Source organism: Pezoporus wallicus, unplaced genomic scaffold, assembly GCF_028554395.1.
Source record: "Pezoporus wallicus isolate ANWC-B61680 ecotype Strahan unplaced genomic scaffold, APGP_CSIRO_Pwel_v1 contig_12728, whole genome shotgun sequence".
Lineage (NCBI taxonomy): Eukaryota > Metazoa > Chordata > Aves > Psittaciformes > Psittacidae > Pezoporus > Pezoporus wallicus.
In genome coordinates this window covers 524143-544941 of record NW_026641132.1, presented here as the reverse complement: position 1 = coordinate 544941, position 20799 = coordinate 524143, and the positions used below count along the sequence as shown (strand labels likewise).

The window sequence follows — 20799 nt, the reverse complement described above, 5'->3', positions numbered from 1 at the left end:
TCTGTGACTCTCTGTTCCAGTTAGTGCTTTGCATTGGCAATCCTTGTGTGATCTGGGCTATGCAGGGTAAGAAAACATCTCAGAATCTCAGACTGGTTTGGGTTGGAAGGGACCTCAAAGCTCAGCCACTTCCATTCCCTTTCCACAGGCAGGGACCCCTTCCACTAGAGCAGCTTGCTCCAAGCCCCTGTGTCCAACGTGGCCTTGAGCACTGCCGGGGATGGGGCAGCCACAGCTCCTCTGGGCACCCTGTGCCAGCGCCTCAGCACCCTCACAGGGAAGAGCTCCTGCCCCAGCTCTGCTTTCCCTCTATTGCCTTCCTACCGCCTCCTTTAGCGCAGGAGGCCGGGATCCGGCCCCCTCAGCCCCGCCGCCGGTTGGCCGCGGCTGCGTCCCCGCCCCCCGGAAGCAGCTGTCCTCGCTGCCGGCGGCGGGCTGGGCCGGGCCGCTGCGCTCCGCCATGGCCGCCGGGCCGCGGGCTCCGGCCCCACACCGCTCCTCGCCGTCCCGGCGCTCTCCGCGCTGAGCCGAGCCCCGGCTCCGCTGCCCCCCGCCATGGGCTCGCTGTTCCGCGGGGAGCCCATGTGCCTGGCGCAGCTCTTCCTGCAGAGCGGCTCGGCCTACGAGTGCCTCAGCGAGGTGGGCGAGCGTGGCCTGGCCGAGTTCCGAGACGTGAGTACCGGCGGCGCGGCCCTCTGGGTGCATGAGGGGGGTAAAAGGACCCTGAAGGGCCCAGCGGCGCGGGGGAAGCCGAGCAGCGAGAGGCGCGGTTGGGTGGGTGAAGGTCTCATTGCCATGGCCCGATGCTCCGTTCCCGTCTGACTTGCAGGCGTTGGGGCTAATCCTGGTACTGCATTCGGGTGATGGAAAGTCAACGTGGAGCCCCAGCCGCCCAGAGGCTGTAGACAAGGCTGTTTGGGCATGCTGAGTCCCACCTTTCTCCCAGAAGTAGCTTAAACTTGGGTGGCTTTTTGCAGTAGGATCCCATGGGAGAGCCCATTGCCCACTTGAAGCCGCAGTTGACTTTAGGTTGCATGTGTGTGTGCACAGCTAATGGATACATCCACCCCACTGACAGCTCGATAGAAATATCTTGGCTCTCTGTAGGTTTTAATTCAACATCACAGGTTGCTGGTTTGTAAACCATATCTGTTCCTGGAAGAGCAATTCACCTGGGCGGAAACTACATGCCTGACTAACATAAAATTGGGTCGGGTAGTTATTAACATTGTTACTGCATCGTCTCATCATAATTACATGATCTTTGCCTGCTGACAGACTTTGGAATTTCATCCAAGTTATCTTTAGAATATGTTGCAAAATCATTGTAGGGAAAGTAGGGAGAACTTAAATTAACAGCTAGTTGGTAAATATGGCAGGTAGGAAGAGATGGATGTGTAAGAATCATTACATGCAGGTTACGTGTAACATTTTGATGCCATTCCAGGTACCATTCCAGAAATAATGTATTAGTGGTTCTGATTTACAAGCTGAATAAGTAGTTGGAGACAATCCATGCTTGTGATATAGAATCATAGAATAGTTAGGGTTGGAAAGGACCTTCAGATCATCCAGTTCCAACCCCCCTGCCATGGGCAGGGACACCTCACACTAAACCATCTCACCCAAGGCTCTGTCCAACCCGGCCTTGAACATGGCCAGGGATGGAGCATTCACAACCTCCCTGGGCAACCTATTCCAGTGCCTCAGCACCCTAACAGGAAAGGATTTCTTCCTTGTATCCAATCTAAACTTCCCCTGTTTCAGTTTTAACCCGTTACCCCTTGTCCTGTCACTACAGTCCCTAATGAAGAGTCCCTCCCCAGCATCCCTATAGCCCCCCTTCAGATACTGGAAGCTGCTCTGAGGTCTCCACGCAGCCTTCTCTTCTCCAGGCTGAACAGCCCCAACTTCCTCAGCCTGTCTTCATACAGGAGGTGCTCCAGCCCTGATCATCCTCGTGGCCCTCCTCTGGACTTGTTCCAGCAGTTCCATGTCCTTTTTAGGTTGAGGACACCAGAACTGTACACAATGCTCCAGGTGAGGTCTCATGAGAGCAGAGTAGAGGGGCATAGAAAGAGTCTTACAAAACTTAACATTTCAAATAGATTCCATGGAAATATGTCATAAAATTTGCTTGTAGAAAGGGTTTTTGTTAATTTGAAGTTGTTAAATGGTATTTTAAAACTGCAGGAAGAAGATTAGGAATAGTGTCTGCAGTAGATCTCATTACTTTCATATTTGAGTAAAGCTAGCAAAGGCATTGATAATTCTGCTTTGATAAAACCAACCTGGCTGCTTGGAGGCTTCTTAATCTTTTTAGGTTTTCATACCTTCATAGCTGAAAAGCACCCTGTAGACACAGAGCACATAGAATATCTGCAGAATTGGCTCCACAAAGCCACAGAAATAGCTGTGGGGTTTTAATACCTAATAAGTATTTTTTCCTTCTCCTTCAGCTTAACCCAAATGTAAGCGTATTTCAGAGAAAATTTGTGAATGAAGTAAAGAAGTGTGAAGAAATGGAAAGAATACTTGGTGAGCTTGATTTTCCTGCCTGCCCTTTCTCATCTCTGGCATTATTAAAGTTTACGTTACTAGAGTAGAACTACAGTGAAGGTTTCAGCTCCAGGTTTTTAATCTTCCCAGTATTCCTGATCTGCATACTCTAGAATCTGATGAAGTTTTTATGTGTATGAAAAAATACATAAACTACACTCAAAAAGCTACATAAAGGCTACATTTAAAGCTGGAGATGACTTGTCTGTAATACTGAATTGGATCAGAACGTGAAAATATATTCCTTAGCTTGTCTTGATCTGCTGCAGCAGTTTTGAGTGTCATCTCAAGCTATTTAGGTTGGAAGTGATGTCTTGGGATCACCTCATGAACCTCCAGCTGGAGCAGGTTGTCCAGGGCTATGTCTGGTGGGATTTTGAACATGGAGACCGCACAGCTCTGGGCAGCCTGTTCCAATGTTTTCCCACTGATCCTTGTTTCTTGGGTTTGTGAGCTATAAACCTGATTTGCAACACAACATGCATGTGCTGAATAGGGATTGGGGTGATTTTTAAGCTCAGTACTGAAGAAGAGCTGCTAATAGTGCTGCTAATAAATAATTGAGACCATTTCAGTATTGACTGCTTAAAACTACTGGGAAAAGGGAAGCTTTACTGTGGATATTTCCTTGACTATAAGATAAAGTCCATTTTTCATATTCTGTAACGCAGTACTGTTGAACTTCCAAGCACCCTCAAAAGTTATTAATGATTGCATTCACATGGCAGTTAATGAATAGCGAAGAGGATGTGGAACGTTACAGCCAAGATGCAGATTTCTTCAGTATATCCTGAGGAAAAGTTACCATTGAAGGATTCTTTTTGTTAGAATCTCTCATCAGAGGCATGTGCTGGTCATGCCAAACCATCCCAGTAGCTAGTTGCTACATGCCCGGTGGGAGTTGCATTCGTTGTCAAGGTTACTTAAGCTGCCTTGTTTGATCGCTTTTTATTCCAAACATGGTTCAATGAGCAAAATGTCAGTCTCTGCAGATGGTTAACAGAAAGTGCTATCTTGCAGCAGCAAAGAGACACTATGACATGGTAAAAGCTTCTTAAAAAGTACTTGTGGTTGGAAAATTTCAGTCAGAAGACTCTGAAGATTGCTTACTTCTGCAGACTTCCAAGACAGAGATGTGCTGTGTGTTTTATTCTTGGCCCCTCTCTTCTGAAGAGCACAGTGTGTGTTGTTGCTAAAATAAATGAATTAAATAGCTTGGGCCTGATGCTGCAGTGCCATCAGCACCATTAAGAACAGCTGAAGATCAGCTCTGCAGCATTCTAGGAAGCACAGGGCAAAACAGTTTCCTTTCTGATTCTGTTTTCCTTTTCACTCCAGGCTATTTAGTACAAGAAATTAAAAAAGCAGATATTCCACTTCCTGAAGGAGATGTTGCTCCTCCTGCCCCTTTGCTGAAGCACATTCTAGAAATCCAGGTAACTTTTCCATGCAACAGATGCCAAAAGTGTAGCTCTGGATCTTGGAACTTTATTTTAAACTTAATTGCTTTCTATCTTACAACTTAAGTTAAGGGGGGGGGGGTACAGGAGCATTTGCTTTCCTCTTTGTCCAGTTTCCTTTCTTTCTGCCAGTGTTACTGCAGAGACTGCCAGGGAGGGTTTGATGCTGACACAAAGCTCCTGTGAAAGGGTCAAAGCTGACTCAGGGGGTTTGCAGTTGTCTCTCTCTTTTTGATGGATTGGCGTATTACACTGTTGCTGTCTGTAGATGTAGTCCTTCCGCCTCATTTGTTGCTTTGGGACTTACCTAAGACTCTTTTCATGCATCCAAAATTTCCAGGGTGTGTGGGAGTTTTGTGTACCCAGGGCTCTGCTTGTTTTGCTGCATTGCAAAACCTGGGGCTGTTTTCTCTGAGTGCTTTTTCTGGTATTATGTTAGAAGTAGAAGCTTGTAAAATGCAGATATAATTTCATCTGATATTCTTGTTTTGCTGCATTTCCATTAAAATAATAGATAGGTGTCTTCCACTGTGTGCTATTTGAAGTTCTACCTCCAAGTCTGCATTACTGAGCTTAGACACAAATTAGGGGCAGAACAGAAGATTTAACAGATGCCAGTGGAGGATTAACTGTACTCAATACAAAGCAATCTTTGGCAGTCTGAGGAATAAAACCTATGGAGCTTAAACACCCATCACTGAGGCAAATTAACATGTGCTTAAAATTAATTCTCCCCCAATTTCCAAAACAGTGGAACTGATTCTATGTCATTTTTTGTCCGTGTCTTAGGAACAGTTGCAGAAACTGGAGACAGAATTGAGGGAAGTGACTAAAAACAAAGAAAAGTTGAGGAAAAACCTGCTCGAACTGACAGAATACATGTGCATGTTGGAGGTCACACAGCGATTTGTCAGGAGAACATCTGAGGTACTGCTCCTGTTTGGCGTGGATTGTGTGTCGTGGCATTTCTGTTGCCTGCTGTTAGTAGTTAAGTGTGTGACTTGATGCTGGGCTTTACAATGCTCTATCTCATTTGTTACTTGTGCTCAGTATCTAGAGATGGCAAGCTCCTGGGTTACAATGTGCTCATGTATATAGCGAAGCAGAGGGGCTTTGTCATTTCTCTGATGAATCATCTGAATGTTACTGCTGATGCCAATTGCAAATGAAGGTGTTTTTGTGTTTTTTTGCTGCATAAGCTGTGCTAAGAAATTAACCATGTAACTTTTGCAACACTATCATTACTAAGATCAGTGCACTTGAGATCTCAGAATATCTCTGTTGTCTGAACTGAACACAGGAAAGGGTTTTATGGTGTTTTTTTTAATTGAAATAATTTACTTATTTTCTTCTTTAGAATAATAAATGAATGGAAGTTGTTGTTTGTTTTCTTTCTGAAAGCTATGAATAATCTTTCTTTCTTTTGCAAGTATGAATCCCAGTTACATATAAATTATGAAGAATTTCCCTCTGTGGAGAATGAGCCATTGGTGGATTACAACTGCATGCACAGACTGGGTGCAAAGCTGGGGTAGGTACGGGTCAGGCTGCCTACAGCAGGTTGTCAGTGTGGGCTGTTCCAAAGCTGCTTGATGAGCTGCTGGAAATAATGGGCTGTTTTCTAAAAGATGAACTGTAGTGTGAGTGTTGCGATTTCACATGAGCCAGACCATTTTAGACAGGGTAAAAATCTGACCCAAATGTACTTTTGTAACAAAATTGGATTATTTGAAGAGATTAACATAGGAGAGCACCAAAACCACTGTCACAAAACTTCCATCAAACTGAGTATGTTTGATAAGGAAAATACCTAAGTCAGTTCTGCTGCTGTTCAAACTCTGTTCTAGGAAAAACACGGTGTTTTAATCACTTTGCAGTGGCAGCTGTAAATGTAATGTTATCCATCCCTGGCAGTGTTCAAGGCCAGGTTGGACAGAGCCTTGGGCGCCATGGTTTAGTGTGAGGTGTCCCTGCCCATGGCAGGGGGGTTGGAACTGGATGATCTTAAGGTCCTTTCCAACCCTAACTATTCTATGATTCTATGATTAATGGTATTGCCTACTTGCCTTTAAAATGATGTATGGATTCTGCTCTCTACAGCACTGTTGAGAGAGTATTTTACCCAGAAAAATTTAAGAACCTGACTTTCACAGAGAGAAAGAAATATAATTCTAGTTCTGTGCTCAGTTTTACAGTCTGTTTCCAAATAGAAATTGAGTCTATTTTATATACGAGTTACTTCTCGTTTAAGGTGATGCTTCCTTCACTAGGGATGGCAGATGTTAAACTAGTGACTATATGATCCTGAGTGACGATATACTCCTGGGTTTTTAATTCTTCTTGTGGATTTTAGGTTCTTTTTCAATTTTCTTTTTCCATAGGTTCATATCTGGCTTAGTTCACATGGCAAAAGTGGAAGCATTCGAAAAAATGCTGTGGAGAGTCTGTAAAGGCTACACTATTCTTACATATGCAGAGTTGGATGAGTGTCTGGAAGATCCAGATACAGTGAGTAAACGTTACAACTGCCAGTTTATGTTGTTTGTACTGTTCATGAGATTTGGGAGAACTGTGCTCAGCCTTGCCTGCACTGAATGTGAATTATTTCCCAGTGCCCTTGGAAGGAAAACTATTTTAAAGTATTAGAACTTGTCAGACCTCAAAATTAGAGGTCTTGATGCCACCATAACTATTGGAATAGCAATTAAATTTATCAAGGTTCAGCTTGATGAGTGCAGAACTTTACTGTGGAATAGCAGTGACTTTATGGCTGGCTACCTTGATCAAAATACATGGCAAGGATGGCTGCTTGGATATTTATTAACTAGGTCTGTACAGACCTTTCAATAGTCGTTTTACTTGTTCATTCAGTAGTTCAGGGAAAAAAGGTCGAGTAGATTTGGTCTTCTATGAAGTTTTCTCTCTGAACTTCAGGAATTTGCTTTCTGTGAGTCAGCAGTTAGGGCTGCCTAATCTGAAGCTTCTAAATGCTTCGAGCCTAATTTGTAACATTTTAATTTGTAAAGACTTTTCTGTTGCTAATAGTTCTGAGATGATAAAAATAATCTCCTATTTTCTCTGAAAATGGTTTCTGTTTTTCTTTGATATAGCAAAACCCAAGGTGTTTGCACACTTCAATTTTATATCTTGATCTTCACTAACTTGGTGGAAAGTTAATGCTACTTACACAACTTTTTCTGATTATTCAAATTGGTTATTTTGCTCTGTATGATGTTAGAGTTGGTTAAATACAGACCTCATCAAAACAACTTCTTTGGGTTTTTTTAGGGTGAAACCACAAAATGGTTTGTTTTTTTAGTATCCTATTGGGGTGAACAGATTGGCCAGAAAGTTAAGAAGATTTGTGACTGGTAAGAAGTAAAACTTCATATGTGTAATTTCTTTATACCAGAGTTATTTTCTTTCTAGTTTCTCCCCTTCCTTGATTTTTAGTGTTGATTTTTAGGCAAGCTTTCTTAAGTTAAATTTGTTGCCCCTTTCCTTGCGTCTAGCTTTATCATTATGCAATGTAGAAATAAATGTATGAGTCATTTTAGCTGCAGTCCTTATTAAGCACAGGCAAAATACTGGCTCTCTCAGTGGAATCTGTTCCATGGTTATTAAATGGCATGTTGCAGATTTGACTAGGGCAAGGGGCTGGGTGATTTGTTCTGGTTTAGTCTGGTTATTTAACACAGTCTTGTTTTGCTGTAGCTATCACTGTCATGTGTACCCCTACCCAAACAGCATGGAGGAGCGCGGGGCAGTTATTGAGGGACTAAATGTTCGTATTCAGGATCTTCATATTGTGAGTAAATAACAGTGTTCCTTTTGCTGTACTTATTGCACCACAGAAAACAATATATTCATTAAATATATGAGTATGGTTCTAAAATACATTGGCTTTGGATCTGCATATGACTCTATGTCACGTCCCTGGTCTGGTGTTGCATGTATCTGTTGAAGTTCAGGGTACTTGGCCTTGCGTTCTGTTTTAAGCAGTGGTTAGTGTGCTCTCTTACAAACGTAATCTATCACTGGACAAATAGTAGGTGCTCTTTCTGTGCTCCTTTCACAAAACCACTGTTGTATTTTCAGTTAAATCCTTTTGTTTTTTTCTTGGACAAAGGTGCTGCATAAAACTGAGGATTACTTACGCCAAGTCTTGTGTAAGGCATCTGAATCCATCTATACATGGATTATCCAAGTGAAGAAGATGAAAGCCATATATCATGTACTCAACCTGTGTAGTTTTGATGTCACAAATAAATGTTTAATTGCTGAGGTTTGGTGTCCAGTGGCTGATCTGCAAAGTCTGCGCCATGCGTTGGAGGAAGGCTCAGTAAGTCAGCTGAATGCTCGTTGGTGTTAAAACTGTTGGCTTGACCTAATTTATTTTCTTTCCTTATCTGTAGAGTTATTTAAAATGGGCTAAAAGTAAGTCATAGGGGATGGGAGTGGTGTGCAGTTTTAGTATTTTTTCCCTTTAATAACTTCTGTGTTGGACCCAAGTGTGACTGGCTCACAGTGCTGTTTGGAGTCAAGTCAGAGGTGCAAATTCCCTTGCGTTGAGTGCAAGCTCTGTTGTCTTGTTTTATAGGAGAGAATTTTTAGTAACAAATCTTTGTTTTATAATACTGAGTGATGAGTCCCATCTGAGGTTTCATATAAAGTAAGGATTAGAACACTGCATAAGCAGTGTTATCAGAGGAAAAGATTAATCTTAAGTTTTTAGGCACAAAGAGATAAATGTTAAACTTGGGGCTTAATTTAAGGATGTTACAGGATCAGTGCAACTGCTAATAGAGGAAGTGTGTTCATTTTGATTAGATAAAGCATCCACTGAGGTTTTTATATAAATGTCTTCTTTCTGCCTATAACTAGAGGAAGAGTGGAGCTACAGTTTCTTCATTCATGAATACCATCCCAACAACACAACCTCCTCCAACTTTGATACGCACTAATAAATTCACCTCAGGGTTCCAAAACATTGTTGATGCTTATGGAGTTGGAAACTATGGGGAAGTTAATCCAGGTTGGTCCTTCTGAAATGGGAACTGTGAGCTATCATTACTGCTCCCCTTGTTAAGTGTTTAAATACCTTGCTGACTTAGACACTAGTAAAGGCAAAATGGTGACAACCATACTACTTATGAGTAGCTGTTTTAAAAAGGAAAGTAGCTCATCAGAAGTACAAATGGTCTCCAAAAAGTAAGACGGGATTCTATTTGGATTAGTTATTTTAGCACTAGAGATACTGCTAATAGTTGTATAGTGTTCCTTTATATATTTTACTTTGGGTGAGATAAGCTATTTAGGAGGAAAAAAAGCTTTGGTAATGGCTGTTGATCTTACTGAAACATGGAGCTTATCGCTTGAAAAAATGCAACTTGTACAGCCCAGTTAGTTTAATGTCCTTATGTAATTTTGTAGCTATGTTGACTCTGTCATACTGTACTTTATAAGAATGTACATTATAATACAGAACTGTTTGTTTGGGGCTTATTTCCTGGGCTCATATTGCCATCCTCAGAATTGCCAGCTAATGCTCCACTGCAGAGTTCTTGTTACTAAGGGATACACAGTAAGTAAGCTTTAAACCGAGTTACATTTATAGAAAAGGTCTATTAGTAGGGGGTGAAATGTCTTTCAAACTTAAAGCTGAGAGGTGTTTGAGAGGTTAAAGTAGTTGAATTGCTTGGGCATAATTCAGAGAGCAGGCATCTGCTGTGCTATACACCTGAAATCTGTTCTTTTGTCATTCCAGCTCTCTACACTATCATCACTTTTCCCTTCCTGTTTGCTGTTATGTTTGGAGACTTTGGGCACGGCCTGCTAATGTTCATATTTGCACTCCTGACAATACTGTATGAAAACCACCCTCGATTACAAAGATCACAAGATGAGGTAAAAGGAATTACAAATAATTTACTTCCCATCCAGCAAGATAACTTCAATTGAATACTTACTGTGTTTCTGAAAAATACTATTTATAGCACATGTATTAGGCTGGGTTTTCTCCTTTGTTGCAGGATTTCCTGTGTTTGATTGCTCAAGATTAATGTGATACCCTAGCAAACTCTTCACTTTTCTTTGAAAGGGCAGAAATAATCAAGTTGCAGTGAAAGACAGACAAAGATTAGTAGATACTGTTGGGCTTATCTTTCCTTCTGTTAGGGCTGCTCAGTGATGTGTGTGTTTTACAGCATGTGATTACAGTAACTAATGTTGAGGATAAAGTGATTATTCAGATTTCATTTTCTTGTTTCTGAAAATGAGTTGTAGTTCGACATATATTAAATTGAAGTAATTTTTGAATCATACAGGGTTGGAATGCAGGAACACCTGCATCTCTCATTAGAATTATATTTAATTAAGAATGGCTGCAAATGTCTTAACTTCTTGAAAACTAGTTTCCAGTGAAAACACTTTCCAGGAAGAAAACATGGATTAAAAAGTGTAATGGTGCCAATGAGGAAAGTCTCAGTTTGTTATGGGAGCTTGCTTGGGGACTTCAGTTCTCTGCATTCAATTTAACCACAATTGCCTTTCAGAATATACTTGCTGCTTGTTCTGTTTTCTAACACATGCAAACCTTTATGTATAAATCATGTCATATAAAGCTGTGAATGTGGGGAGCTGAATTGCACTCATTTGGTGGCTGACATTGTAAATTGCAGATTCATGTACATAAAGCAAAATTCTGTGTTACATTTTGGTTGGCCTCTTCTTCATATTCCTTAATGACTGTTCACAAGAGTTTTTAGAAGTCTTTCTATGGCAAAAATGTGTTTCTTTTAGAAATGTTCAGATAACAGTTGTTCACATGGCAGATGATGATCTCTCCTTTTATCTTCTTTCCAATACTTACAGATAATGAGAATGTTATTTGAAGGCCGCTATGTTCTTTTATTGATGGGTCTGTTTTCTGTATACACTGGATTGATCTATAATGACTGTTTTTCAAAGTCAGTAAATCTATTTGGTTCTGGATGGAATGTTTCTGCAATGTTTGAACAGAGGGTTTGGCGGTGAGTAGCAGCCTCTGTGTGCTATACCATTAAACCAAAAATGTACTTCCTGCAACAGTTTAATCCTTTTGCTCACCCATTTTAACCATCCTTATATTGCGAGTAGTAAGGTAGCAAGTTCTGGCGCACTAAGGGCTGCGTGATAGATAGGAATAGTTATTAAAAAAATATCAAATTGCCCATTATCTTAAAGTGGGAAGTCCACAGAGAGCACAATTTCTTGCAAAACCACTATTAGAATTTGAATATTTAATTCAGTCAGTGTACTGGGTCAGTCTTGTATTTATCAGTGCTACCTTGCTGCATTTACGTATCATCTGGAACATTTTCTAGGGTATTATCATTTAGTATAGATGACAGTCAGTCTTCCCTGGAACAAATAATGTTATATGCTAGCTAATAACTTCTAGTGATTAAAAACTGCAGCTGGGATAGGATCTTTTAATGGGTAGTAAGAACTTGCAGCTTACTTTATGAAGTGGTATTTCAAGGGTTTATTCAGTATCTAAATCATCCTAGGTGTGTTTTGCATCTTGTTTTTTGTGGTCTCACAAAGGTGTTCTTATGAATGGCTGCACACTTCAGTAGTACTGAAAAATCCTAACAGAAGGCAACAGAGCTTTGCGTTGTGTATTCTTTTTATTTGTAAGAAGTGCACTGCCTTCTGTGCTATGGTTTGTCTTTATGCTGATGGTTCTGTTTCCAAAACAAAACCTGTATTTTCCAGGAGAGGTTTGTATGCATCAGACTGTGAAAGGAATAGAAAACACAGGGCTAGTTTTGGAGAAATTTATCCTAGGTTGTGTTTCTTGAATAAACAACCAAACAGCATTAGCATTTACAGTAAAGAAATCCATAATTCACAATGAAATTACCCATCAATCATTAATCTCTGCAGTTTTTCTTGATAGTTAAGAAGAAAGTAGGTTATGTGAATTTTCAAACCTCCTTTTTCATGAAGTGGGATAACCTCAGCGCTGTGAGGTGTCATGACCCTTTGGTATTTAAGTGTTCACAGCTTGCATCTCATTTTGCCTCAAAACCAGGAAGTGGTTCAAAACCACTGACTTTGGTTAAAATGTGAACAGGTCGTGAGTGCTGTGTTATTAGAGTGGAAACACATCCAAATGGAAAGGGAAAGAAGATGCCAATTATTTTTGGGCATTAGTTAAGTTTATATGAAAGCAAATAGTGAGCTTTTTAAATGAAACTTTCCATTCTAGGGGAATGAGGAATAAAATCCAGAAACTTCCCTTTCAAAGACAGTTAGTGCGAATTAAGCCCAGACTCTGAGTTTCTAGAGATTTCTAGAATCTGTTATTTTTATTAGCTGGGCCCTTTGTGCCTAGAAATCCTTTTATTCTCTTAAAAGTCTTACAGTGGGTGAGCAGGTCGTATCAAGCAAAGCAGGAGCAATGTCGTGCTGACTGAAAGTACATGTTGTCGCTATGTTGAAACATGTCAGGTCTGATGGTGTTTTTCTTTCTCTGCAGTCTTGAGGATCTGAAGTCTAATCGTTATTTAGCACTGGATCCAAATGTTTCTGGTGTATATAATGGAGCTTATCCCTTTGGAATTGATCCGGTTAGTTCTATTTGTTTAAATTATCCATTTGTGGTGATCAGCCATTTGTAAATTAGGCTTTGTTATGTGTATGAGGAGGATAAATCTAACTATGGAAAAAATACATTTCTGCTTGCATTCTCCAGTCAAAAAGAGCTTTTCCCTTCACAAGTCAAAGATTTAACTGCTTTCACAAAACTTAAATGTCAGTTGTGATCCCCATTTGAGGTGGAAGTCTGGTGTCCAATAGAGAAAGGACAGAGTTTTATTCCTCCTGTGACACTGTTCTTTAATGCTGGTTTTGTTTTCTCTTCTTCAGATTTGGAATCTGGCAAGCAACCGTCTCAGTTTTTTAAACTCTTTCAAGATGAAAATGTCTGTGATTTTTGGAGTTACTCACATGACGTTTGGAGTTGTATTAGGGGTATTTAACCACTTGTGAGTACAAGAAGTTAAGATAATACTAACATTGTCGTTTTTGTCAAGTCTTGGATTATAACCGTTGATCTGGTAAGAGAAACTGGAACAACTTTAAAACTGGCACAATAGTATTTATGAGGTCATCCTTCACATAAATAAGGTGATGGGTCAGTGTTATGCCAGAAAATCTGAAGACATTAACTAATACAAGATGCTATTTCACTTATTCCTAAATTGAGATCCATGCCTCTGAGGTCTTGATTTCCACTGAAATACTTGATTAAAGTTTCACTGAATATGAAGAAATTGGTTCTGGATTGTAATTTCAGTCCTGCTGTTTAAAAGTGCTGGGAACTCTTCTGTTTTATTGAAATCATGTTTGTAAAACTCATTTTTCATTACCCCCATCCCCATGTATCATTGCAGGCATTTTGAGAAGAAGTATAATATTTATTTGGTTTTTCTTCCTGAACTTTTATTCATGATGTGCATCTTTGGCTACCTTGTGTTTCTGATCTTCTTCAAATGGTTGGCGTACTCTGCAGAGAACTCTACATCTGCTCCTAGTATTCTTATTCAATTTATTAACATGTTCCTGTTTACTGGTGATGAAACAGAGCCCTTCTACACTGGACAGGTTAGCATTGTTATTACAAGCTTCTGAAGCCCCCATGTCCCCTGTGCAGATAACATTTTGCCAGTTATGAAAGGCTGAGTGTCTCCTGGGAAAGGGGAGTGTTATCAGCCTAAGGGGAAATCGAATGCATGTTATGATTCAGCAACATATTTATACTCTTTAACTGATTGTACAATTTTATGTAGTGATTTGTGAAAACATGTGTTTCTAGAACAAAATCTCCCAAGTTAAAATTGAGGCTAGAGAACAGAGTCTCGCGCTTGTAATTATGGTGCTTTTGTATTTGCTGTAAATAATCTTACTAAACTGAATATGAGTAATGCCTTAATATAGAACCCAGACCTGAAGCTTACACTAATTAAAGAGTCTGATTAAGTAAAATACATATATGCATGTTCAATTTGGAGCACATGCTCACTGAAATCAGTAGTATTTTTCTTATGTTCAAACAGGTCTTTAAAGGAAAATGGGAAGGCTTTTCCAACTTCTGTATCTGTGATCTAATCTCATTTTTTCTTTCTCCCTCCAACAGGTTGCTCTGCAGAGGTTTTTACTTACTATTGCTTTTCTTTCTGTTCCTGTAATGCTTTTTGGCAAACCACTTTATTTATATTGGTTGCAGAGTGGAGGCCGAGGCATTAGAATGTACAGGGTAAGTATTGAGAGACACTTGCGTGCTTCTTCAGTGTAGAATTCAGCTGGATTGCATGGGATGTCCTTACTAGATATAGTTCTACGCAACTTGGAAAGTTTCTGACTGTAACATATAATGCAGCTTTAGTCCTTTAGCTCTCTTTTTGCTTTGCCTGTAAGTACTTTAAATTTCAAACCCAACACTGGCAGTCCATGTGGAGACACGACATGTTTCCATTTTGTAGAGTGGCTACAAGCTCGTTCGTAAAGAAAGCGAAGAAGAACTTTCTCTGTTGAGATGTCACGATGTAGAAGAAGGAAGCAGTCATTCAGACAGTGGGCACAGAGAGGTGGAAGGAGAGGAGGTAATGTTTTTACTGAATCTCTATTTTGTGTGTCCTTAAAAGCAAATGAGAAGTGGGAAATCAAGAAGGTAACCTGTATGCTGAGTCCTGTTCAAGAAAATCAGCTGAGCTTTTACAAAGACCCTAATGCCTGAATGCAATTTACTTTGTTTTGTGTGTGCTGTTTTCTCATTATTTCTTGTTCAGATTGCTACAGTAAACCACAATCTTGTCTGAAGTGGAGAACAGAGGAGTGGTTTATTTGTATCTATAGGCTTTGCATCTAAGTCCAGTTTTCTTAAAGAGTGGGATAAAAGTCATGGGTTTTGTATGGTTTTATGGGTTCTTAAAATTAAGGCAAGAGGACGGCTGTCCAGCTCCCTGTTAATTAATCTTGGCTTTTCATCCAGACAAAAGCCTTTCTATGTCTGCAAATAACATCTTGTGATGAGGATTACTGCTCCAAGGGGTTGGGAGACACGGGTGACATTCCACAGCTGTTGCTGTTGTTTAGTTTGAGCAAAGTTTTAAAGGTCTTAACTGATTCCACTGAGTCCATGTGAATTGAAAGACAAAAAATGGCTTCAATTTCCCAATATGCAGACTATGTATGGGACTTGCTTCACTGGGGTAGTAAACTCGTGCTTCTTATTATAGAAAATACAATAATTGTTTGCTCAAATAAAATGTGTCTGTTCCATACAAAGTAAGCATTGAAATTTGCAGTATTATTAGTCTTGGAACTCTTTGTTAGCCACAAGTATTGAATATACTTGTTCATACTTGAACAAGTATGAGTTTACAGTATTATTTTTAGTTATTTTTCTGTCAGTAGCACTGCTAATGATTAATCCTGGTTTTAAAGATGCAGAAATTGACATGGTAAACTTACGACCTCAATAGAATGGGAATTAGAACTATAGCTGGTTTTACTATTTAGAGTTTTCAAGTATTAGATCATATTCCTAGTGGAAAGCATAAATTGCGTTCATTTTATCTATTCACAAAGTTACTGGGGAAACTAACTGAAAGACCATAGCATGTAATTTTTTACTGTTGCCTGTGTAGTTGTGATCTCAAACATAGATGATCTTTTTTTACTTGATATGAAATCGGTGTATTACCCCGTAATGGAAATTTTTTTTCATGTATATTAAGATTTGCAGAGCAGTGTTTTTGTTCTGTCATGTTGTACTGCGTTGTTTAAATGGATATAAATGTATTTTTATGTTTTAGTTTAATTTTGCAGATATTTTTATGAATCAAGCAATTCATACCATTGAATACTGTCTAGGATGTATTTCTAATACAGCCTCATATCTGAGACTATGGGCATTAAGTCTTGCTCATGCACGTAAGTGGGGGGCTTTATTATTTTGGTTGGTTGGTGGTTGGTTTTCTTCATGTCTTGATTTTTAATGCTGGTTGCAGGGAGGCTGGCCTGTTGAAGTGAAATTATCTACAAAATGATCTTTTTCTTAATTTATAAATACTCCCTCTTTAAACTAATCATGATCTAGGGAAAGCCCCCAAGCTAAAATTGTGACACTTTTTGGAATGTAGTGATTTTCTTCATTGATTGCTCTGTGTTGTAAAGAGGCCCATTATCTGAGCACAGTATTTCCTCACATAATAGTGAACCAGTAGTCACAGTACCATTTCCTGTTTTCCATTGATTGACTAGTTTGGAAGTATTTATGGCGTCTTAGTGTCATGGTTTAAAATGTTGCCAACAGTGAATCTCATTTTGAAACTGATGCACCTTTAAGTATTTCAGGGGAGGGAAGGAGAGGGGCAACTAACTTGGGTGTGGGGAAAAGGGGATGACGTGCTTGCAGTTCCCATGTTCAGCAGATCCTGTAGTACTGTTTAAACTAGAGTTCAGGTCAGAGTAGCTCACTGTGTGTGTGTATCCAGTATCAACACTAGCTAGGAAATCTTTTATTTTATAGAGTTATCAGAAGTTCTATGGCAAATGGTGATGAGAGTGGGTCTCCGTGTGGATACGACCTATGGTGTCTTACTGCTGGTCCCTGTTCTAGCCTTCTTTGCTGTGCTAACAGTTTTTATTCTTCTGGTCATGGAGGGGCTTTCTGCTTTTCTCCATGCTATACGACTTCACTGGTGAGTTCATTTTCTGTTTATACCACTTTAGCATGCACTGGCTTAAGAGGCATTTTTGTGTCAAAATATTAGGTGCCTTGTTAAAAATAAAAACATAAATTTGAACAGCCTCATGCTACTATAATGTATTTATTTAATTATATTAAATAAACAGCTTGTTAGTTGAATATGATCATTCCTCTGGAATATTTTCAGTAAATTCAAATGTTATATTGGCTTATGATGTGTATTAACCTCAACCACATTTAGAGTTCATTTTGGTGCAAACTGTGAGTGCATTTGATATATACTATTGCAGTTTTTTGCACTACAGAATATCAGTAATGTGGGTATTTTTAATTTCAGTTTGATTATATCACAGAATGGCTTCAGTCCATTTTATTCGGTTCAATAGAACACTTGCATGTATTAGTCAGCAAGACTTTTGCCAAAGTGGGCCTGCCAACCCTTAAGTGTTTTAATCCTTTCTTAGTCTTAAATTCATGAGCTGCACATCTGAGTGGATTCAGAGAATATTTAGTTTGAAACCTCATGAAATCTGCAGTATGGGAAAAAGCAGAGCTTTATGCACTACAGAGTATTGTCCTTATGATACTGTGTATTTGTAAAGCACTTAACTGCAGTTAACTAGAATACAAGTTAGGAAGAAATAAGAAACAAACCATTACAGCACCCTGCTGGTGTGGTTGGGTCTCTGAGCAAGCTGAAGTTTGCCTGGGACTGTGCTAGGAAGCTTAAGTAGCTGCACAGAAAGCGTAAGTGACAGGATTAGGATTGGTTTTGTTCAGCTTCTTGCCTTGCACAGTTCTGTCCCTTGACAACCAGTCTTTTTGGATTAATCAGAGGCTTTTTTTCTCGTTTCAGGGTGGAATTTCAGAACAAGTTCTACTCTGGTGGAGGATACAAGTTTACGCCTTTCTCTTTCAAGCACATTTCTTCACATTTTAATAAAGATGATACGGCATAGTGTGGCTGCTGTCAGCAGAAATGGTTGGAATTGTCTGCAAATAATCATGTGATTGGATCTCACCTCTGAATGGTTTCTTGTAGGACAAAGTGTTTTTCCACTGATTGCCTTATAATGCAGCCAAATACTTCGGTAATACATACCTCCCGTAGGAATACATAGCAGAGCTGGAGCATCTTGTAAAGTATATAGATATAAAATGTACATTTTTCTTGATAAACTAATGTTGTAAATTAATTTTATTCTTGGAAAAAAAAAGAAAGTTGTTACTGCTTGTCCTAAACCCAGGGTGGACGTGTCTTTATTTTGTTGAGGCTGTTTATTTTCTTGAATGGCTACTTTTACGTTATCTGAAATACTCTTCATCACATTAAACGTTCATTGCTACTCACTTACTTAAGATGCCATCTCATCTACTTAAGGAACAATGCAGTGTGCACATGATTATGGAATGTAAATTTGTACACACACTGCCCTCTGACCCTAACTGAAAACGTTGACTTTTATTCTGAGTTCTGCCCAGTTACTACTTTAATAACATCACAGCAATGGTTTATGGAGGAAGGCAGGATTGGAAGTGGAGGCTGGAAGCAAAACCCTTACTTCCCTGTGCAGAGAAGCTCTTACATGCTGTTCCCCAAAGCCGGTTGTGTGCAGTGCATCACTTGCAGTGACCTTGGTGGGTAAAAGCCATAGACCAAGGCTTTTAACACTGCCAGTTGTGGGCTCAAATAAAAAAATCCAACTGCCTACTAGGACTTTTTATCCCAGGTTATATCTTCTGTGGATCCCATGCAGCATTCCTACTCTTAGGAATAACTTCTGTGCATGGTCTAAAGGATGAGCCTCCCCCCATGTAAGGACGTACTTCCAGCGTTACCTGGTGGTGTTGAACCGAAGTTTATACCGTGGAAAGGAGTAATTTTGTACCAGTGTTAACAGGGGGATATTTCCACGATTTAACACCTGTGCCGTACCAACAGCCGTTTGTTTCACGCGAATTCCGAATAAAACCTCGTCTGCGCTCTTTGTACCCTGCCGTTTCCCCGGCTCCGGGCAGCGCTGCCATGAGGAAACGCGTCCCGTGCACGCACGGAGCCTGAGGTAAACGGGCGGCCTCGCGGGGGCGGCCTCCTGAGGCGGGCGGGCTCTGGCATCGCTCCTCCCTGCCCTGTTGCTGTGGGCACCGGGAGGCGTCGGCCGGGCCTCAGGGCTCCGCCGCCATGAGCGCTGGCGATGTGCGGCTGCAGTGGGTGCGGGACCGAGCGCTCGCCGCCCTGGGGCTGACCCAGCCGGCGCCATTCGAGGAGCTGCTGAGCCGCGGCCATGGCGAGGAGGCGCGCACGGTGCTGCGGTTTTTCGAGTGGGGCACCCCCGAGGGCAGGGACGAGGAGAGGGAGGCAGGAGCGGTGCTGCTGCTGCTGCGGGCCGAGCGGCGCGGCGGGGACGGTGAGGAGGGAGCGGGTGAGGTACCTGTCCTTCCCTGCCCAGCTCCTTGGGCCCCTGTTTGTCCTATGTGCTGAGCCCCAGCCCATCGTGAAGGCGTTATCCCTGTCCTAGCTCCTTTCCCTTGCTTTCCATCCCTTGGGCTATGTCCAGTCTTGATCTCCTGTTCCACCCATTTCCAGACCTTTCTGTTTGTGCCCTGGTGGGCACACAAACTGCAGAGCGGTTGTATCTTCCCTTCCCCCCATTTTGTGTGCTTGCAGTACAGGGCACACAGACCAGTTTGCAGGAGGAAGGCTCAGGTCACCTCCTTTCCTGAGCCGGTCGCTGAAATGGCGTCCTCTGGGGTGCTGGAAGGAAATAGGTGTTTTGAGCGGCCAAGGTGTAGTTGTTGGCGGCCCTGTTGCCACAGGGGCTGAATGGGAGTAGCTGATGTGGCTGTCTAAAGTAGATCTGGACGTATCTGTAACATAAACAGCTTCTTGTTCTAGGCAGCACATCCGGCTTTGTGTTCTCTGAAGTGTCTGCTTCAGGATGCTCCCTTGAAAGAACACTATCCTAGTTTGGCTCTTTCCAAACAGATGGGAAGAAAGAGGCTGGTTGGGAAGAACTAAGTCAACTCGCAAACACACATCTTCCATCCAGTCGTTGTCTGTGACCTCTTTTACTGGCTTTAGAATTTCAGATCTTTAGAGATTAGTTTTATTTAAATAAATAGAATGGATATGTTGCCTTTAGGAGGAATGCATTAATTCCTCTTGCTTGAGAGTTGCAAGCTCTTCTCTTTCCTCTGATGCAGTTGGAAGTCGTGATCCTGTAAAGAGTTAAGGTTGGTCCAGTACTTTAACCACAGCATTGCAGATAAGCCTCTCACAAAAAAACTGGAAAAGAATAAAGGAAAAGGGGTAGAAAGGAGATGTTCTATGGCTGAGAGATTCAGTTTTCTGCTGTGCCTGGTGTAACTCCTACAAGCTTCTGAAACCTGGTACTTGCAGAAGCAAAGAGGCACGGCCTTGTATTTTACAGCCATAAAACCATTTTGTTCATACTGTGCCAAAAGGACTGCAGGAATTAGGTGCTGAAGCCTGGTGTGGGTGTAAGTAAACTGAAAGAATGATACAGTTCAACTTCCTCCTCTGCACCTCTGAATGGAGGCAGCTGCAGTGCTGCAGGTTAACGCTCAAAAGCAGTAAGACAGGGAGAATTAGTTATTGCTTGATAATGATATCAGCACACAAAGGATCCAGTTGGGGATGCAGTTATGCCTTTTCCACTTCTCTTCAGTGTCCAGAAGCCTGTGCTGAAAGGGGAGGAAGACACCATGCACCTCAAGAGCATAAAATGGAGTTTGAAATTCTTGACTGGCTCTGGGATTCATGCTGTTGTTCCTGGGTTACAGCATCTTCACCATAACTCCTTAGGCATGACTCAACTATAAGCGTTTTCCACATCATAGATCTGGCATGACAAACCCCATAGTTATTTGCATTTCCTTTTGCAAAGTGGTTTTGAAATGTGTTAATCTACTTATTTTGTCATAAACGATCAAATTTGTGTTGGAAAATGCTGGTAGGGATATTCTAAATAAAGACCAATTACCTGTGGAATGCAGTAG

General features: G+C 41.0%; 2 protein-coding genes across 4 annotated transcripts in view; both read left to right on the top strand.

The window, feature by feature from the left end:
* The first annotated feature begins 539 nt into the window (after positions 1 to 539).
* On the top strand, positions 540 to 18021 carry ATP6V0A2 (ATPase H+ transporting V0 subunit a2). 3 transcript variants are annotated; one of them, XM_057422049.1, is made up of 20 exons: positions 540 to 672; positions 2460 to 2538; positions 3898 to 3995; positions 4809 to 4946; positions 5450 to 5550; positions 6401 to 6527; positions 7308 to 7390; positions 7734 to 7827; positions 8149 to 8361; positions 8904 to 9054; positions 9787 to 9926; positions 10893 to 11050; positions 12544 to 12634; positions 12933 to 13051; positions 13460 to 13670; positions 14203 to 14322; positions 14549 to 14668; positions 15884 to 16001; positions 16600 to 16771; positions 17636 to 18021. In XM_057422049.1, exons 1-20 carry the CDS (start codon positions 556 to 558, stop codon positions 17736 to 17738), a joined length of 2553 nt encoding a protein of 850 aa, XP_057278032.1. In that variant the 5' UTR covers positions 540 to 555; the 3' UTR covers positions 17739 to 18021. The 3 variants fall into 3 exon arrangements, with proteins under 3 accessions (XP_057278032.1, XP_057278033.1, XP_057278035.1); XM_057422050.1 differs by lacking the exon at positions 2460 to 2538 and having other exon boundaries at positions 566 to 672; XM_057422052.1 differs by lacking the exons at positions 540 to 672; positions 2460 to 2538; positions 3898 to 3995; positions 4809 to 4946 and adding an exon at positions 4951 to 4971.
* An 877-nt stretch (positions 18022 to 18898) lies between these two features.
* Positions 18899 to 20799, top strand: part of DNAH10 (dynein axonemal heavy chain 10) — a 54057-nt gene continuing 52156 nt past the window's right edge. The window contains exon 1 of the mRNA XM_057422079.1: positions 18899 to 19202. Within this exon, the coding sequence (XP_057278062.1) occupies positions 18962 to 19202 (241 nt within the window). The 5' untranslated portion in view covers positions 18899 to 18961. The remainder of the gene's footprint in view (positions 19203 to 20799) is intronic.

Bases quoted from the DNA above. Each gene is read 5' to 3' on its own strand.
- ATP6V0A2 (XM_057422049.1), top strand. From the start codon at position 556: ATGGGCTCGCTGTTCCGCGGGGAGCCCATGTGCCTGGCGCAGCTCTTC. The intron at 7,391-7,733 runs GTAAGAAGTAAA...GTTTTGCTGTAG, and splicing joins GTTAAGAAGATTTGTGACTG to CTATCACTGTCATGTGTACC. The intron at 12,635-12,932 runs GTTAGTTCTATT...TCTCTTCTTCAG, and splicing joins ATCCCTTTGGAATTGATCCG to ATTTGGAATCTGGCAAGCAA.